The sequence below is a fragment of the Pygoscelis adeliae genome, unplaced genomic scaffold (genome assembly GCF_000699105.1).
Source record: "Pygoscelis adeliae isolate BGI_AS28 unplaced genomic scaffold, ASM69910v1 Scaffold273, whole genome shotgun sequence".
Classification (NCBI taxonomy): domain Eukaryota; kingdom Metazoa; phylum Chordata; class Aves; order Sphenisciformes; family Spheniscidae; genus Pygoscelis; species Pygoscelis adeliae.
This window is the reverse complement of record NW_008824416.1, coordinates 1,413,552-1,434,049: the sequence shown is the minus strand read 5'-3', so window position 1 is coordinate 1,434,049 and position 20,498 is coordinate 1,413,552. Positions and strand designations below refer to the sequence as shown.

Sequence of the window (20,498 nt, the reverse complement as noted above, 5' to 3'; positions counted from 1 at the left end):
CACGATGCGTGAAGTGCAAGGAATTAAACATTTAATAGGAGTCCTCTGAGACCCTCTCCTTCTGTTACGTGTTTTTCATGTTCTAACAACAAGCTGCGGACCACTATGGCTTGGAGAATACGCAGTGTTTGCCTGTATGTAACGCCACCCGTTTCCCCCCTGTGTTTTATAGACAGAGGTTTTGGTTTAACTACCAAAACTACCTCTGTGCTTTGTTCAGTGTAGTGCGTCTCCCTCGTTATCCCTCCCGTTCCTTCTCTGCACGCAGCGCAAGCTGGCAGTTGACGTACAAAGGATTTTTATGCAGTTGTAGGTAGGCAGAGGTTAATGAAATGATAGCTTTTATGTCTTGCTTCTGTGAAAACCATTTTCAGGATATTCTTGATAGAGGGTCAGTCATTGGGTCTGAATGCGTCTCTGGGCTTAAACAGTTGGCACAAGAACTTTGCCAGAGTGACTTTAAGAACAGCAGTGTCAGAAGGTAATTGTATTTGTTTAAAAAGCATATTGCAAAGAGCCTTGCCAACAATAAATCGCTTTCCAAGAAACCCCAAGAGGCTTGAATTTTCAGTTACAAATGTGTCTGGGGGATATCTGCTTCCTCCTTATGATCAGTGTTTGGCACTAACAGACGCATCTGAGTACTTACTGCCAATACCCCTGCTGCCATATCCTACTTACGCTTCTGATCTGCTTGTGATGGAATATTTATTTTCTGCTCCTGGTAAAGTCATGAATAATGGAAGAAAAACATACCAGACCTGGAGAGGAGCGTGGGGGGGAAATCTCTTCCTTGTTGGGAGTGAGTGTTGTGTTTCTAAAAGACACACAGCTTTCAAGTATTTAAAGATAAGACTTGTTTAAGATTTCAGAAGTCTACTAGTACCTTTGGACTTTGTGGCCCAGGGCCCTTCGCTTTGATACTGCACAAAATATTTGGTGTCAGGGTTCAGTCTGTGGCTCTGCTGGCGCTACGTGGCTGACGGTGGCTTTCCGTTTGCTGTCAGCCCACTCGAACGTTCTGCACCAGAATCCTTCCTGGTCAGAAGAGACTTACTGGTCTCCTTGATAGCCTGTCCCCGTGGTGGTGGTGATAACTCTGTTTGAAAATTGAGGGACATGGGAAATGATATTTGACCAAGGATCTTTGTTATTATAAACTGATTAAGTAAACCAAATTGGAGTCTTTCGGATAGGTTTCTATGTCTTGACCAATTTATAATCTGACTAGATAGTGTCTGCTTTTCACAATACCACATTTTATTTAAACTTCAGCTATATTTTACAGTGTTCTTAAAGAGAGTTTTACTAGTTAGAAAAAAAAATTAAAACACTCAACTTGATCCTTCTCAGTTTGTTATTCTTTACTGGGAAGCATAGCTGGTTCTGCTGATGTACTGCATAGAAAACTGGAAAATGTGGTGTGAATCTGAAAACGTGAACGTTGGATGTGTGTGAATGCTATTTTTTGGTAAGATCTGAGTGACACAGAAGCCTTCCGTGGGGCTTTTCTAACCTAGTTCAGTAGTTGCTAATAAAGTGTGTTACCAAGTTAAAGCAAGTCTTGTCATCGCTTTTCTTTAGGTAAATACTGAAACTATACATGATCAGTTTGTGCATCTTGGGAACTTGCCAGATGATGGGTACAGAGAACTCGAAGTAGTTTGTGTGGGACTTCGATTTGGAAAAGTAGATCATTATGTTGTACTGAAGAATAAAAACAAGGTAAATATTTTTTTTTCTGTGGTGCAAAGTACCACGTTAGGGGAAAGAAAAATTAAAAAAAGTAGTTTTTTCATCTCCCAGTACCAAGAACGTTCTGCTAATGAGAGATCAAAGTTTCTGACTCTCTCCTACTCATCATGAACAAGAAAATAGTTCATATTATTTGTTGGGGACAGTGGGGAAGGAAAAAAAAAAAACAACCAACCCAAACTTTTGGCTGTTACCTAGCCTGAACAATGCAAGAACAGTTTGATAAGCTCTGAAAGTAGAGCTTCCCAAATGGCTGGAAAAATTATTAACCTTTGACATTAGAGGTGTAAGTGGGGGGAAAATAAGTTCCCATTTTGTAGGAACTCGGGGAAAAAAATTATTTCGATATGAGAAGTGAAAATGTCAGAATTGCTGAAACTACCTTTTGTTTTGGGACACTTTAAAATGTAGTGACTTGATTTTCAATTTTTTAAATTTTGATATTTTAATTTTTAATGTTGCTGGTTTTGCACTTAACATTGGATTTCTAATTTATGAACTGGATTTACGTCAGTGTGTGTACGTGTATATTTTAATGGTTAAAATGCAGCTGTGCTCCCCTTATTATGAGCTATTTTAAGTGTCCAGCTGCTAATAAACCATAGAACAGGTGAAGATGCTTTTAAGAAAAAGATAGTATTTTTCTGTAGCCGGAACGTTGGACACGTGGGTAGGGAAGCTCCAGGCTCCACTGTTTTGTAATGTAGTTCGTTATTTAGTTCTAAAGATAATTCCAAACGGGAGAGATTTCTTCCTTCAGCCTCTCAGAGAGGAGAGCCTGCTGTTCTCCATATGCGAGAACATAGGATTTACTAAAAGAACGGTGCTGTTAGCTAATTTAAAATGAAGATGTCGAAGCCCTTCGGGAATACTAGATATCCCCTGCTATACCAACTTAATTTATTAAACTTGTCTTACTTCTGTATTGCAGAACGAAGTAACGGTTATTTGAAGCTTGTGCTTTTTTTCTTTCAGGCGATTCTGCAGCTGGATAGTCCCAAGTCAGCCAGATCAATGTACAGCTTCCTGAAGCAATATCCGTATAACATGGGTGAGCATACATTGACCTGTACATTGTCACCCAATGGAGAGTCCGCTGAGGTAAGATTTCTTCTTTTCAAGAATAGATTATTTTTGTGGAGTAGAACCGCCTTTCCGTGAAGAGCAGCTAATGGTGACGACGTCAGTATTTCCTTCACGGTTTGCTGTCGTCATGGATGAGAGTGAAAACTGTGCAACAGCTGGGAACTGGGTCTGCGTTCTGGGATGTGGCATAGGTGTGAAAGTGTGTGTTGCTGTTTGTCTGTCTTCTATATCTCTCTCTTTTGGAAACTTACATAGAATCTTTCATCTCCACCGGTGAAAGTATTTCTTAGTGAAAGATGAAGAGAAAAAGGAAGAAAGGAGGAGAGCAACTCTTTAGTACTGGTTAGAAAAGGACTGATAATTGAACTTCGTAGAGTTTTTTCCTGATCTAGTTTGATTCGTCTTTAGCAGCTTATCTGCTTTAGCCCTCTTGATTCCAGACTCAGTTGCTATGTCAGTGTTGGTCTGTGTGCCCACAGCTGCTTCCATCTTCTCTCTCACAAATGGAATTACTTGCAGTATTGAGCAGGTTTACTTCTGGTGATTTGCTGAAGGAACAGCAAACTGCAGCAGCTGAACACCAGAGAGGAAGGAGCTTAGCGCATGTTGCGTTGGATGGGTAAAGAGCATTAAGGAAGAAATGCAAACATTAGCCATGTGCTAATAGTGTTCTGGCTTCCCAAGTGGAGAACGTAAATCCAGATGTTGGTGTGACCAAAATGCGTATGGGGATTTTTGTTTTGTTGGGTTTTTTTTGTGTCTGTCTGTCTTTTTTTAAGCGATTGTCCATGTAAATTCCATTCCTGGAGCCTCTCATTCCCTGTGTGTTGCTGTTCCTTTTCAGTGGCATGACTTTGGGATACCATTCAAACGAGGATGTGTCTGGAGGCACAGGGCATCCTAGTCCTGTCCCCCCCCTCACTTTTATTCATCACCGGGGAAAGTTTAACGTCAGGTGCCTAATGAGAACAAGTGCATCAGTCCACTACTTCCACAGGGAGGAAAAAAACTCATGCAGATGTGTACTTCTACTTACCGTGCTGACAAAGCTGCCAGTATTATTTGTGCTGAGCATCACAACGAATTTCAACTGTTTTTTAAACAATAGGTTGTGTACTGATCATTGGCTTGTGTCATAGTTCCTTCTCTATTGTGTTGTCAATTGCTTCTGCTTCATGGAAAAGCGTCCTTATTTATGAAACCTGCAGGGTAGCTGTACGGTGTTTAGGATTCACGTTTTTAAAGACGTACTGTGTCCGTAGAGATTTTAGGTGTACGTTTTTGGTGGGGGTCTCCTGCAGTAGTTGTCGACTTGCATCTGTGATGGTTCAGACACATGGCGGTACACAACCAGAAGTGATTTGGGCACACGTGTTTTTCAAGCGGATTCATCGTGCCCCTTTCCAAGTAAATCAGCAGTTACTGTGCAAGTGGGGGCCTAGCTTGTGTAAAATCAGTTAAGTGTTTTACCTTTCTGCAAGTGTGACCACTCGAAATGTCTGCAGAGATTCAGTGCCTGCCTTCCCAGCTCTTCCCACCCTGTCGTTCTGGGCCTTCGTCCGTGGCTGAAGGGGCATAGTTTGTTCATGAGGAGCGACCCTCCTCCATTAAGGTTTATACTGTAGCCTAGAGTTGATATAAGAACACCGAAAGTGCTTTTTAATTACACGTTTGATTCAGAGAATGGATTTAACTTTCCTTATGAATGCTGCGTCTCCGCCAGATGCGTGTGGTGGTGTGGTACCATCGGTACGGCAGGGGGGGGGGAAGGTGAGCTGCTGTGCGTCCCTTGGGACCTCTGGTGCAGGGTGGGGACCCGCTGCAGGTGAAGCACCGATAGCTAAAATCTGGTGAGTGCGGGTGCATAGTGCTCTTTTCTCTTCTGCTAGATGCAAGAGCCTGGATTAGATGTTCCAAGAATTTTTCTGTCTCCTCTTCCTCATTGCAGGGATGATTCTCCCCATTGCTGACTCTCTTTGTAGAGGACAACATATGTTCCTCTTCTGAGGCACTTTATTTTGTGTTTCAGTTCATATAGTGAACTTCAGATCATTTTAAAGAACATAAATTATAATTGTGTTTGATGTCAGCTGCCTTTAAGAGTAATATCTTTTATTAGACTAACTTTGTAGCTGAAGAAAATAACCAAATCTTCAGGCTTATGAGCTTTTTCTCAAGTCTAGAAAATGTAAGTAATAAGGTCCCTTAGCACTGAAAAATAAGCAAAATATCATTCATTAAAGTGCTCGTGCTAAGGAATGTCTGTCAAGGATGCATTGTGGGAACACTTTGTGATTCAAACCTGCTTTTTATAGCTGTTGCCTATGTCTTCTGTAGCAACAGAATAACGTGCCTTTGTCACTACAAATGTTTCATCAGAGCGGAGTTCAATGCCAACAAAGAATGGCATTCACACTCTGTTTTCAAAATAATATTTCTTTCCAGCTGCACGCTTTGGGTGATACAGAGTGCTTGTCTGATTTAGGGAGGTTGGCCAGCCAGATAGCGGTAGCTGATGCCAGTGGCATAGTAACAGCAGTAATGTAAGTGCTTGCTTAATCACATTATAATTTTGTTTCTGTAATTTTGCTGATAATGTCTGAATTTAATACTGCTGAAATAACAAAAATACGGGGAAACTCCTGTAACAGTGAAGGAGGATGTGCAACTGGAATACAGAATCACAGAGCATGGCTGCAGCTGGTGTCATTCCCGTCCTTGTCAATGCGACTGTCACAGCTTTTGCACAGATGTTAAAATAAATCTGTACTTCGGAGACACACTCCTAAGCTTTACTTTTATCTGTATCTGAGGTGGAGGGAAAAATGCCTGGTCACACTGATGAGAGGGAAAACTGAGTTTTTTCCATCTGCTGTTCTTTGCATTTTGAGCATTTTGCACACTGCATTTTGAGTGTGCTACCTCTTGTCCATCTTCTCGGTTACGTTGCCAGAATCTGGATTATGTGCCTAGGTACCATAGGAACATTAAGCTTGTAGCTCCATTTGCTGTAAGCTATTTTCTCTAGAAGCCTGGGAATCAGAAGCTAGTCTGAAGAAAAAACCAAATCGTTTTTAATTCATTATAACACGTTCAAATTACTTTTGGCGCTTATCTCTGGAATAAATGTTTCAAGAAAGGGAAAACAGAAGGCTTTGGAATTATGTGCATAAATAAAAGATTAAAGTGAATTCTGCGTGCACTGAATTTATCTGATGTTCTTTCTAATGATAGTCTTCAAATTAGTTTGTAGAATGCTTTCAGAAAAGAGAGAGAGATTTCAACACTGAGGTGGTTTTTTTGATTGCTTGGACCTACGCTACTAACTGTGATAGCTGCAGAGCCTGCATGGTTTGTGGTTGTCTTTTTTTTCAGAAGACTTTATTTCATTTCACATTTATTCTGCAAGTTTATTCTACATAACAGAAAGCAGAAAGGCGTAGTCATCCTACAAGAAATGAGTGCTACATTAGCAGGTTTTAAGAAATAGAAGCTGGCCTTGGGTTTTCTGTCGATAATCCCTTGAGTTGGAACATAATTTGTCTTTAGAAAAGGTGTGCCAGTGTTTTCTGTATAATGCTTACGTGTCAGGCTGACTGTGTTCACCCTGAGCTCTGCAGCCGTTAGCATCCTCGCCAGCACAGGAGAGAAGGTGCTGTCTGGGAAACGATGCGTTTAACATCCCTCTCCCCCAAACATATCACAGACTAAAAGCTAATTCTGCTCACAAACACGACAGCTTTGAAGATGAGATGAACAAACCAGTTGGTGGTATGCCACGTGTTCTGTCTAGCAAACTTGCAGTAAAATCTCTTACACTGCCGTGCACTTTTATTTGTCATCTTATGAAATACGTGTTCTGTGGGGAACAGTTTTAGAACAATTTGCTGTCATTTGATCTTTCAGGTGATACATGCCTAAATTTGGGTTCGTGATGTTACTAATTAGCTGGGTTATGCAAATTCTGTGCTGATGCTTCTGAAAGTCATAGATACTGAACCCTGATTTTTGCCTTTCAGGCTGAAGTTGTGAAAAAAGACGTGAAGAAAGAGGAACCAAGCAAAGGAAGGTATGCCTTTCAAGTATTTAAGGGTGTTTTTAATCTATATTGTTCATAGAATGCGTATCTAAGATTGAGCAGATTGCTGAGCCATCTCTCTAACTCAGCTTGATGAAAAGGCCCGCTGTGAGATCCAGCAGCTGTTACCTGCTCTTACTTCTTTCAAGATTTGTGTGTTCTGTGTGCGCAGGACGTGTAGTGTATTGCTGTAGGGCTGTAATGTTTGCGATTTCTTTGAAATCTGGGGCTTTCAAAGAACATGGACAAATGGGGTGAAATCCTGTTTTCTGTATAGCTTTGTTGAGTTATTATTGTTTTACTAATTATGGCCAGGATTTTACCACAGGTCCTGGAAAGTATGTTTGGAAATACATGTTGGTAAGACATTTTTTTGTTGTGTTTAACCATGAAGTGATTGCTTTATTTCATCCTACAGCCTTTTCCTCTGTCAGAGCACCTGGCTCTATTGTTTCTGTTTCCAAATGCTAAAAATAAACTGAAACTTTCTTGTTTAACGTATTAACATTAACTTCATGCTGTGATACAGGTCCCTGAATTGATTTAAAAAAAGTTTAGATGCTATATTAACATCAGAACCTAGAAATGGGAAATGGTGGTTTTGGTATGTTCCATTTAAAATTGTTTTACGGACATTGCTTGTAGTAAAATTTCCAATTGTGGAATAACTATTTGTTGGTTTTAGTCTTGATTATGTTGTTTTTTTATAAATGAATAGACCATTATAAGAGTTCTTGTTAACAAATATGACTCAAAACACCTTCTGTGACTCAAATCCATATTTCTGGATAAGTTTTATCGTTTAAAAGAACCCCAAAACTGTGTAATAATGGTCCTAAACTTCAATTTCAAGTAATGCCGTTCTACTATCATGGACTGTTACTGTATTTCCAAAACCTGTTTCTTTCAAAAGTAAAGTTAGGCAGTCCTAATTTAATGCAACTTCTGCTCAGGCCTTAGTCAATTCTGGAAGCGTTCAGTTTCCGAACTGTCTCTGACTCGCACGTAGGCGGACATGCAGGTAACCTTTTTGATTCCAGACCAGCGGGCTTTAGCTAGCGGTGGTAATTAATCAAAACAAGTGACTCTTACATGAATCCCAGCTGCTGCCCAGCATCCGACTGCGGCTGGTGAACAGATGGGAAAACTGACGTTGTTCCCTACAAATAATGCCATGCACGTTCTCCTTGTCTGAGGCAGCTGTCTTTTCCTCGTAAGCTTTTGTGACCTGGTCAGTTATTCTTTTGAGTTACCTCTTATTGAAGATATTTTCTGCTTCTTATATTGTTATATACGGGAATACCTTGTGTTTCTGGGGAGGGAAGGAGTAGCAGAACCTGGGGAGCAGAAGGGACTGCCCTCTCAGTTGCCTGGGGTGATGAGGTGATCTTGAAAACTTTTTTGGTATGCTTCTGGAATCTCGGTTGTTGTCCAGCCCACGTAGGTAGTTCATCTAACCTTGGGGCTGAGCTGACCGACGTGTTTACGTGAATGCCTCTGCTCTTTCCAAGGATGCTGATGCATTTTGTTGGGATTTATTTTCCTCAGCTAAAATAGCTGAAACTTTCCTTGGCCAGGTTAAGAATCAAGGACTCTTCTACTGCTCCTTTTAATCCTGAGCTGACGTGTAGGAGGCAGGTTGTGTCTCCGTTGTGACACATTTCTAGAACTGAACTCCAAGCCTTTCCCTCGCTAACCCGGGCAGTAATGGCTGTGTGTGGCAGCTAATGCAGGGACGTGCTACGCAGAAACTGAGCAGCAGGTATTGTTGGTTTCACCCTTTACGCTAACTTCTGTGCAGGAAAATCTGTCTTGCAGGTCTACGTGCTATTTTCTTTCCCAATGCTTAACAGGTCTTTTAAGTGTTACTTCAAGCACCTTGATGCTTCATCAGGCTCACTTATCTTTATCTCCGCGCATTACTGCTGCTGCAGTGCTCTCCTTCCGCTGCTTCCCAGTCCGGTGTGAATCTCTCAGTGTGTTTCGGAGACCACCAGGGCTTTGTGGAAGGCACAGAGTGGGCGCTGGCATGAAAAGGAGGCATAAAGTCCTGAGGCTTCAGAGACTAATATCTCATTTGAATTGTGTGGAGGATAAGACGTGTGTGCTACTCGCTGTAAGCTGTGCAGTTAGTGTACGGTTCCAGCGTTCACTGACACTTTTACAATCCCTACAAAAAAATGTGTAAACAGAGGCTGTGGGGTACAGTTTAGCAAGGCATTAGAGTTTGTGTTTGTTTAAGCTTTCTACGCATCAGTGACAAACCTGGGCTTTCAGAGCTGCACTTCTAGGCTTTGTGCTCTGACTTATCCAGGTAATGTTTTGCTACACAGACACGTCAGACATAAATCTCAGTGGCCTGTAGGATGCTCAAATAGAAGAGAAAATTAACTGAAATGGTTTTTGCTTTTGGAACACAAATAATGTTTAATCGATGTCAAAGTATCTTCTGTGTTGTGACTGAGTAAACCAGTACTGTGGCATAAAAAGCAGATCAGCCCTGACTGCTTAGCCACTCATGAGGCACGCTTACCCCAAAACATTTGCAGGTAACAAGTTTAAATTGATTACAGGTCTAAGCAGCCTTTTAGAGATGAGCAAGTTTGCTTTTCTTTCATAAGACTTCGGTTACTGTGAGTTGGGCCGCTCGAGCTCTGGAGGAGATTCCCAGCATTTTGTAGGGCACGTCAGGGAGCACGCACGCTCCATCGCTCCTGCGAGCGCTGCCTGCCAAGCTGCAAAATGCTGCTGCCGGCCTGCCGCTTTGCCGGGGGAGGAGTGCCCTCATATCGTGCTGCAAGTGTCCATCTGATGCATAGTCATGACGTATTGCATCTATGCCAGTTCTAAATTGGTGGTGTGAAAGATTTTGAAGCAGAATTCATATCCCTTCTTCTCTCTCCTCTCGCCTTTTGTAGCAGCAGAGGACAGTGCCCTCAGGTCTGGAGGAAACCTTCGAGCTTGGTGGTTTTGTTGTGCTTGCATAGCACAGATATTAACTGAGTTTGCCTGTCTTCATCTTTCTGTTGACTCCATGTATTGTGTCTTCGTCTCATTAACCCTCGCATCTGGCCACTTCAAGACTTAACATTTTCGTCAGCGCTGAGTTCCATTTGATCTAGCCTTCCATTTTCTCGCTGACATCATTCATGCTGGGAGTATTACCAAAATGGCAGGCTTCTCTGCTCTTTTTTTATTTTCATGAAGGTTTATACAAATGTGCACCCTTTATTCATATACATAGGTTCTGAGAAACCATAGTGCAGGCTGCTCCATTGTGCATAACCACTGATTAATTATGTGTGTTTGCTGCTTTTGTGTTTGTTTCGACACTTAGCGAGATTGTCAGCATTGGTATTTCGGCACCTTTCCATCTAGAGATGCATGAGGTGTTGGGATGCTCGTTTCCTCGAGCTTTGTGGGAAAAGGGGCACAGACATCTCTAATTTCAGTGTCTCCCAAGACCATCTCCGGAGGATTCTTTGTTTCAGAGAAGAATAATGCACTTACTGTAACTCAAGTTCTCTGAAAAGCGCTATCCTCTGCATTGTCATCTTGGGCTTTATTATCCTGGGAGCTGACAGTGGGATTATACAGTGAAAACAGAGCCTGGCCCAAAGGAGCCTCTGTGCATGTATTGTGTTCCCCGCTATTGTGCGAGGTCAATGCAGTTTAAAAGCAAAGCAACCCCTCCCTCCCCCCAAACCTGAACCAAAAAAAATTAACAAACTTCAGACTCCTAGCTACTGGAAGAGTTCTCTAGGTTGGTGACTACAGAGTCTGCTGTCTTCAAACATAACAAAACCCTGGTAATCCCTTTATACAGCGAGACCGAAGCTTTATTTTCGCTGTGTATGTGCTTTCACAGTCTGCCTTGCATCAGGGGATCTAAATTTTAGGAGTTCATGCCAGCGCTGAGGTCACAGGGCACATCTGTAGCGAGTGCTGCCTTGAGAGGTCTGACTACAAGTAATGTAATTCGAAGTGTAAGAGGCTTGCGGTACTGAGGTGGATTAAACAGAAGCATAAAACTAATCAGCTATTTGCCTCAATGTTGTTAACCATTTTAACACTGATAGGCTAGATTTCCAAATGCTAAGCACTAATGCATCAGGAAATCCCCCACCATTGGCGTCAAGAGGTTACTGGTAACTGTAGAATTCTCAACATAGTTTGATTTCTTCTGTTTTTTTTAAATGCATTTAGCTCTGGCTTGAAAAAATATCCAGAGGGATCAGGAGTGGTGCAAACAGCAGCTGCTAATCCTCCAGTAGAGCCTAGTGTGGCAAAGAAAGGACCCATTTCCATCTCTAATGTCAAAGACGAGATGTCAGCAGTACAGATAGAGCCCTCTGAGTCCCATCTTGAAAGAGCAGTAAGGGAGTCTGCTCCAAGACTGGCAGAAACGTCTGTGGAGAAAGTGGGCGCTGGAGTTGAAGCTGCTGTGGCATCTATCAAATCCGTTGCCACCGAATCATCTGAAGCGAAGTCAGAAGAGATGCTGCTGCCGCCTTCCAGTGTGGAGAAAGAAGAGGCAGTTAAAGATAATGCTGAACCAGAGTTGTTTGAATCTGCTGTTGTATCTGCACCAGAGAAGGAAATTAAAGAGAAAGATGAAGAGTTGTCTGCTCCTGCCATTGAACGACCAGAAGAATTGTCTGATGTGGGCAAGGCTGAAGATGTGCCATCAGACTGTGCTGCGAAGCTGGCAGCAGGGGATATGACAGGGGCCGTCCCTGAAGCGGTGCGCCCTGGTTCTGATGCAGCTTCAGTGGAGATGGTGTCATCTGCTGTCACACAGACAAACAACAAGTTGGATGCTCCTGAAAAAAATACTGTTTCTGATGCTGTGAAAACCGAACATAAAATGTCTGTAACTCCGATAACAGAGAAGAAACCTGTACTTAAAACCGGGGCGGTCACGGAGAAGAAACTGGATATAGCTGGAGCAGACACAGAGGTGAGACCACAAGAGTCTGCGCCCAAAGTTGGAAGAGCTGCGGAGGAGAACCCTGAAAAGCTTTTGGTCAAGACTGGGGCAGAGACAGAGAAGAAACTTGAAAAATCTGTGACCAAGGTTGGGACCGCTATGGAAAATGCTGCAAATGCTGTCAATGAGAACAATGAGGGAAGTTTAATCAAAGCCCATCAAAATAAAGGAACAGGACCAGCAAAAACTGATGAAACCTGCAAAGCAGTTATGTTAAACTCCTCTCTATCTGTCAAGGAATCTTCCTCTGTTGGTAAAACGATTTTAAAGGCAGTGGTGTCTCTTCCGGATATATCCAAGTCAAGGGTTCCAGTACGGAGAAATGAGCCTTCCCTGTGTAAAGGAGGGGAGCAGAAAGCTCCCTCGAAGCCTGAGACCCGAGGCCAAGCAGCGGTGGAGAAGAAAATTGCATCGAAAGAGGAGGGTCATCCACGACCTGGTGGCAGCCGATCAAGCCTGGGAGATGGCAGCGGCAAATGTAAAGTGAGCAGAAGTTCTGTTGTGGATGGAAAGGGAGGCAATGGGAGGAATTCATCTCAGCAAGAGAAGGACTCACGAGTGGAATCTAGGGCTAGTTCAAAACAGTCTCAAGAGGGAGAGAGTAGATCATCCAGCATGAAGAAAGACAACAGCAGCAATAAGGTGAGGAGGGCAGGAAGGCCGGTTCAGTGTGCCTGATCAGTAACTAACTCCATGCTTCTCTCAGATGTTGAGTATGGGACGATGAGATTATGTTCCCCTTCCCTTTTCCATAAATCACTCAGCTGGTTTGGGCCAACAGACAAGTTGGAATAGCGAGATGGCGGGCAACCAGTTGCTTTTAGATGCAGTGTGTGCAACGCAAGTACGTAACTGGTTTGAAAATGCTACTTGGAAAAAAAATGCAGGAAGGTATTTTTGAAGCGAGTCTTTATTGAGTGTCATAACTTTATGTTCTTGGATTAGTTCTGAATGGGAATTAATAAGTTTTCTGTCCTTTTGTGAGCTGGTATTTGCTTTGTCAAGTCCTGCACGGACACTGGTTACTGAAAAGAGGCTACTAAGCAAGCTATTACCTGTGACTTGTTGCTAGAGACTGTATGCCTGGACTCTACCACTGACGGTTGGCTTAGTTCTGTATTTGCCAAGCATGTGATCAGAAGCAGCAATCTGGACAACTTAAGAAAGTTCATTAAGGGAAAAAATAGCTGATTTTTTTAAAATTATTTTTTCTCTTGTGGACAAGTTAGTTGGCTTAACTGATTTCATGTGAACTTTTGTCTAATTTTGCAGGCTTCTGTTGGCGGCAATACTAAAACTTCAAAAAGTGGCACTAGCAGCAGTGCAAAAGAAAAGGAGGTAAGGATGTAACCATAAATGAGCTTGAAGTCAGATTGTCTTGAAAGCGTGTGTGTGTGTGTGTGTGTACTAAGAGTCTTTAGCGTCCTTCCCTGGGGAATTTTTTGCGTTGCTAGTTGTTACAGACTGTGGGCATAAAGCTGTAAAGACAAGTAATTTGGAAGAGAAACTTAATTCAGGAAGTGGGTGTTAAGAGGAGGTATTTTTTGGTCTCGGATATCATTTGTTTGAGAAAGAGAGAATTAATTTATTGGATCCCCAGCTGCCTGCATAAGATCTTTATTCATCGTCACACTTGTGAGAGGAGGAAGGAAGGCTGAAGTCTTCTAGCTCTTTATAAATGATTTTGTACAACAGGAGGTAGTCAAACATCTCCATCCATGGTACCTCTTCCATGCAAGGATATTTCCAGTGGGTTGTTCCGCAAAGCGAGGATTATTGTACATTTTTGGTGCAGTGTTGGTTTGAAGAAGAGCTTGGGAGCCTATAGGCTCAACTGCTCAGTCTGCATTTTTACAGAAAGGTGAAAAGAGATACCCTCTCTCTCTCTTAGACAGCTTGGGCTTTGGGAAAGAAAAATAGAAAGAAGGTAATAAAAATCCATATTGATGAGATTGTAGAAGTAGTGTTACAGGATCAAATCAAAGATCTACCAGGTAAGTAGTGGGACCCTATGGAAAAGGGATTTCCGAGATAAAGTTGGAGACCTGAATCCTTTTATTAATCTTTATCCACGTAAACTTACTGCATCACCAGCACAGCGTGTTTGTGAGGTTGGTGGTAGCGATGGTCATAGAGAACGCTTTCGTATCTGATGTTCCAGATGTGTTTGTTAATCCCCGAGAGGAAATTCTGCACCTCTTGAAAAGGGTTTTGTAACGTCTATTACTTCTTACACCTTTATTCTTCACTGTTGTACAGCTGATAAGAACTAAGACTTGTGTTCTCCTTTTCATGGGAGAAAGAATACAGTAATGTTTTTGATTTCAGCTGAAATGTAACCAGATACATTCTTTCTTTTTCTTCACTGTGCCCACCTTGCATTAAATATTCCTCAAGTTTCTGCATCAGAAGGTGGGTGGAGGCACACATTATTCTTGGTATTCGTTAGCTTTTTAAAAAAGAAAGGGAAGAAAAGGCATGTAGCCTTTGAAGTTCAGATTACTTTTTCTGCTGGAGGATTGTTTTTAGTATTTCTTAGCTGCAGTCTGACTCTCTAACAGGAAAGTTCATCTTGCCTTGGCCTTAAAGTTCTGCTTTGAGAAGGGTTTTTTCACTCTTCTTGTGTTAGATACCGACCAGTATTTGATGGTAGGATGGAACGTTTTGCAAAAAAAAAAAATTCAGAATCGTTCATTGAAGAAATTGAATACATAATTTGTGGTGCAACGGGCATTTGGATGCGTTTTAATGTCTAAATTTATTAATTGACTTAAGTACCCACTTACCCACACTATCCTACCATCCCGATTATAAAAGCATAGCTATTTTACAGTGAACAAAGTATAATGCTCTGTTGCAAAAACATGTCTATTCAAATAACCTAAAAGTAATTTGGGTTAATTCACTCTTCTGTTAAATTCAGCATTTATCCATACATCCTCCTCCAGATGTTCTCAGCTGCATATGGCATTAAATTGCTGCTAATTCTTTCCAGTGGTCCTAGAATAAATTGTGTGAGCCCTGATGGAAGCTGGCATGGTCAAACTGCAGGGTAGGGGGAGTTTCAGGTGCAAGACATGCTCCAGTAAGAGCATGCCACTGACCCAGGAGAATTAGAAAGGGGTCAGGCTCTGTCATCTTACACATAAAAATACAGTAAGGCATTTGCCAGAGAGCTGGAGCTTGCCCCCTGGCCCCTAACGAACGACGGCTGGCACAGGAGGAGCAGCAAGTCTGCCAGAGTGCCTGTGGGGCTAGTCGGACCGTAACAGAAAGGAGAAAATTATCTCCTTGTACGTCTTGGTTATAGAGAAACAAAGGGAGGTTCCAGTGCTGGGAGCCCTTTTCTGGGCTGGAGCGTACGGCCATCGGAGAACCTCTTGGAGAACCTCTCCGAAACAGAGATGTTTGTTAGGAGATTGAAACCAAGATAAAACAGTGAGTAGTCACCAGGACACAGAATGACTTTGCTGCATCGAAACATCCGATGTCGTCTCCTGTTTTGTAGCAGCGGCCAACAGCAGACGCTTAGGGAAGAGAATGAGGTATGACACAAGATAATAGTATTTTTGAAGGATACTCTGGAGGTGTTCAGATTTTCACTAGTCTTCCTGCAAGTGAGTGCAAAACTATACATGAGTATTCAGGGCATCGGCCCAGTTCTGTTAATAGACAGATTTTGCCTATTCATCCGCTGTGTTTTTGAAATACGTTTTGGGTTTCTGAATTAAATCTGCTTACTTAACACAAACGCTGATAATGAAAACTCTTCGACATGAGACTGAAGGCCTGAAAATTGTTTTCTACCCTTAAGTCAAGTTGCTTTTTTTTTTCCCCCTTCAGCCAGGTTCAGCACGTAGATATTTTTCATTAGGCACTCTGTGGATGGAGGTGTTTGTGTCACTGGGTGAATGTTAAACTCGTTCCATTCACATTTTTACACTTCCTAGGAAGAAGAGCTCTTTCCATTTAACCTGGATGAATTTGTTACTGTGGATGAGGTCGTAGAGGAAATTGAGTCTCCCGTTAAAACACGGCGAAATCCACCGAGGGGAAAGAGAAAAGATGGTGCTAAAACCAACTCCTCTTCTGAGCCTAGTTCTAAGAGAAGGAAAGGGAAAAGCTCCATAGCACGCATTGCTGAAAGCGAACTCTCTTTTGTCACTTTGGATGAAATCGGCGAGGAGGAGGATGTGACTGCACAGCTAATGGGAGTTGCTAATTTAGAAGCGCTCAGTGACCCGCAGGGCCTGGTTGTAGTGGATGAGGTGATGGAAGAGGAAGAACTTATGTCAGAAGCAGTGAAGGATCCACAGTCGCTTGTTACTTTGGATGAGATATCTGAACAGGAGGACCTTAGTTCTCATAAAGACATCCCTAGGTCAGTTTTTGAGGAGCAGGATTTGAAAGCCGAACCCTTGGTAACCGTAGATGAAATCGGTGAAGTGGAAGAGCTGCCTCTGAACGAGCCTACAGACTTGAATATTGAGGATGTGCTGAAACAGAAGGAGGATGATAAAGTGACTGCTGAGGATACGGGAGATTGTGCTTCCTCCCAGGTGCCTGATGATCCCAGTGCTTTAGTGACAGTGGATGAAATACAAGAGGAGAATGAAGATAACCCTCTAGTGACTTTGGATGAAGTTAACGAAGATGAAGATGACTTTCTGGCTGATTTCGATCGTCTAAAAGAAGAACTAAACTTTGTTACAGTAGATGAAGTTGGAGAGGAGGATGAGGAAGAAGAAAATACTTCCCCAGGGAAAAATCTGAACGAGGAAGAAGATGAAGATATTGTTGCTGTTGCAGGACCAGAAGAAGAAGAAATTGCTGCCGTTGCAGGACCAGAAGAGGAGGATATTGTTGCTGTTGCAGGACCAGAAGAAATGGAAATTCTAGGAGAGATGAGTCAAGAAGAAGAAATTATTGCAATCTCAAAGTCAAAAGGTAAGGAACTTCTCATAGTGTCTAGAGGGGAACTAGAAAATAAGATGCTTGTAGTCAGCGCCACGCACAGAGATCCTTGTAGCAAATAGAGGAAACTGAAAAACCCCAAATTTCTGACAAAGTTGATGAAAGAGATGCTGGGGAAAGAACGGAGATGGAGTGTGAGCAACGGCCCGAAGGTAGGATATTTTATTAATGCATTTTACAATGCATCTTCCTTTTGATGTGAAATGAAGCTGCATAGTGATTTGCAGTGTTCATTTGGTGTTTATGATGGCTAAAATTGGGGAAAATAGTTTCTTTTCTTGCTTTTAATGCAAGGCCTGGTAAACTACCTAACACAGATTATTTATAGTCTGTAATTACAGGGCCAAACTTTATTGAGGTGAGTCAAATTAAATAGACACACAGATACAAAGACGTAACGGCTTCCAAGCTGGATCTGGAGGAAAGAATGTAGAAGAACATCTGTAGCATGGAATTAGCAAAGGGTTAAGAAAGTCTAACACGGAGCCAAGCAGGGAGAGCTATATATAACCAACAGGCAGAGGGGTTTTGGCCAAAGCGTGGGTGAAGGCTCTGTGTGATGCAGTACGCTAGGCTCGAGTTTTCTCTCTGTCTCTGCTGATGTGGCTGAGCACTGACACAGCACCTTTTGTTCTAATGTTTTGGGAAAGCTTTTCTCCATTCTTTGCGTAGCAGAGGCAACCTGAGTAGTGCAGATACGGAGGAGCTGCAGAAGCAGCAGACGTCTTGCTTGAAACAGAGTATTTTAAACTTCAGTTTCTGTAAACATTAGGAAAGGGATTAGTTGACTCTATACACCCCCAAAAATATCTAAATGTTTTATATTGTTTTAATCTTCTTAATGTTATAGAACATAAGCTTCTCCATGATGAACAAAAGCATTTACTGAAAATGCAAAATATTTTCTGTGTTCTATTTGCAAGTTAGCTGTAAAAAGACCTCTTAAAATATCCGAGCCCTTGAGTTGATTTCTGATCTAACCGGTAGTGACAAATTATAATAAATATGTTTGATACACAGTAAATAAGTGATTTTACTATACTCGGTATAGTAAAAACCTCAGGCAAAAGAGGTGGCTTAGGAAAGGACTAGTTCCTCTTGAGTTTGAGAAGTAGAACAAGAAAAGCGGGAAGGAGAGGTTAAAGCGGGTAAAACCGTAGTTCTCAAGTCCTAAAATCTGACTCCAGCAGCGAAATAGGAAACGGTTTATTGCTTGCCTCAGGCCAACAGTAAAAAGGGGGGCAGTCAGACTGCAGCTGGTAAAGAGCCAACTCTGAAACTTCGTGTGTTGATGATGCGAGGAGACACTCGCAGTCTGCTGAAGCATCTCGGGGATGCAAGAGTGGTGCTGTCTGCGTTCCTTCAACAGCTTCCTGGTTTTTGTTATAAAGGGAATGGACTTACTGCGTTAACCCTGTTTAGGACATATCGGTATCTAGATTATTTGAAGATAGAAAGAAAACATATTTTTGATGTGTGACTCTTCACCTGCCGGTTGGACTGCTTTGATAGTCTAAAAAACAAACACCTTGTTTATCTTGTATTAGAGGAGACTGCCAAATTCCTTGTCTCCAGAAAAATCTTAAAATGTTGATTTTGATCTTTCCTTAGAGCTGGTTAATCCGGTAACGCGTTCGGTAGGCTCTGACTGGTTCTGTAAGGAAGCTGAAATACTGCTGTTGGACCTCGAGCTAGATTAATTCCAGAAAGCTTGGTGGCTTGTATTATAAAGAAGTTGGGATTTTTGCGATCATAATCACAAAGTTGGTTTGAAGCTGCTGATAAGAGCTGTAGGGGAAGGCGGCTGAGAGCGGCGGTGGTACTTCTGTGAAGAGTGCCGTGTGGTCAAGAGCGCTTTTGGGGTCATTCTCCTTAGCACCGGGGCTGCCTTTGGCAGTCTTGGCCGCGGGATTGATGTCAGGGGTTCCTGAAAATTGCTCTGTGGAAAGACCAAACCGGATAGTGTAGAAAACAGTTTGCTTCGAGCGGTAACGAGCCATTACAGCTAGGTACAGAATACCTTTAAACTAGCGGATACCTTTCTTTAACGTGCGTTTATGGCCTTCAGTAGATCAGCTGGGATCAGGAGATAAAGAACCAGAGTCTAAGCGGAAGAAAATGGCTTCTTCAGATGCATCAAAGACACAGAGTACTCCAAAAGGTAAAAACTCAAAAGCCCACCCCAAGTGCTCCGTACTTTTCTTGCTGGAAGACAGCTTTCTTGCCTGTTTGAAAATGCCTCCTTTGCCTCGTTACCACATTTAACTTCGAAGTCATGGCCCATAATTTGTGTTTGTGTCTTGGCTCTTACAAATGCATGTTTAACAAGTTTCTGCTGTCGGCTTAATAGCAGCAGCAAAGTTGAAAGTTCTTTTTTTTCCTAAAATTTAATTTACAAATATGGGCTAATGTATTTATAATTAGCACAGTGCACTGTAATATCTATCTACTGTTCTAATCCTGTTACGAGTTTTATTACCAACTTTCAGTCTATAGAAAGGAGGGAACTGCTTACATTGTTTTAAAAATATGTGTGTGTGTGTATATATATTCTAAGATCCTCATCTAAATACTTTCATATAAAGCTACTGATACACTTGAACCGTAAAAGAAGTTGCTGGGAAAATACAGATCCTTGCCTGATGGCTTGTGCAGTATTCTCCGTGACAGACAATGCTTGCGTAACACACTGCAGGACAGAGGTTAAACTTGGCAAATGAGTTGTATATAAAATACTTTAAGGCCAAGAGACGCTGAAGTAGTTGCAGTGAGCTTCAGATCCAGAAGGTCAGTTGTCCTATTCACAGAAAAGTATGTCTCCTTCTCTGTTGATTGGAAGTAGGGCAGGTGACCGACTCGGGTTAAAGCCTAATTTTTTGAATACTGAAAAAATGTAACTAACTTCCTTCCAGTAATAACAAATTCTACAGATTTGGCTAAAGGAATCTGATTTTTTTATTTTTTTTTAAAGCTCTGTTTTGTTCATGCTGTTTGTTCATGTTCATAACGTGTGCTGTCTCTTCAGATTTGGATTACCTGGTTCCAAAGGCAGGCTTCTTCTGTCAGATCTGCTCGCTGTTCTACGCAGATGAAACGTCTGTGAAAAATCACTGCAAGACACCGCTTCATCAGCAAAATATGGAGGTAATGCTGAAGCTTCTCCAAACACACAGAGGTGGAAAGAATATCCTTCTAAAAACGTTTGCTTTAACGAGTGCTAATAATTTCCTAGTGGCATAGGAAGCTCATATTAATACTTTGAGGGGTTTTAGTTTTAAACTCAGACACAGGTATTGTTAAATTAGTCAAGCTCATCGCCTGCATAAAGCCTTCCTTACCTAGGAAGGCCTGGGAAGAGCTGTTGTCTTCCCTTCATTTTTCAAGAAGCGATTTTTAAAAACGGTGCAGTGATGGGTCCGAAAGCACGGTTTTGTCAGATTTCCCGGCTCGCTGAAGCTGCCGACTGGCTAAAAGTACCTTGCAGATATAAAATTGACCAAAAGCTCAGTTTGGCAGCCAGAAAACTTAGGTTTGGGGTCAGAACTCCATATAACAATAGGAATAACATAGCAGTACCTTCTCACTGGCTGCCCTTGTTTCCACAGAAATTCATGC

General features: G+C 42.1%; 1 protein-coding gene across 1 annotated transcript in view; it reads left to right on the top strand.

Annotated features, from left to right (window-relative positions):
• Positions 1-20,498, top strand: part of ZNF638 (zinc finger protein 638) — a 41,071-nt gene that overhangs the window by 20,058 nt on the left and 515 nt on the right. The window contains exons 16-23 of the mRNA XM_009320899.1: positions 1,585-1,725; positions 2,731-2,856; positions 6,861-6,910; positions 11,126-12,551; positions 13,182-13,247; positions 15,860-16,856; positions 18,955-19,044; positions 19,909-20,027. Of these exons, the coding sequence (XP_009319174.1) occupies positions 1,585-1,725; positions 2,731-2,856; positions 6,861-6,910; positions 11,126-12,551; positions 13,182-13,247; positions 15,860-16,856; positions 18,955-19,044; positions 19,909-20,027 (3,015 nt within the window). The remainder of the gene's footprint in view (positions 1-1,584; positions 1,726-2,730; positions 2,857-6,860; positions 6,911-11,125; positions 12,552-13,181; positions 13,248-15,859; positions 16,857-18,954; positions 19,045-19,908; positions 20,028-20,498) is intronic.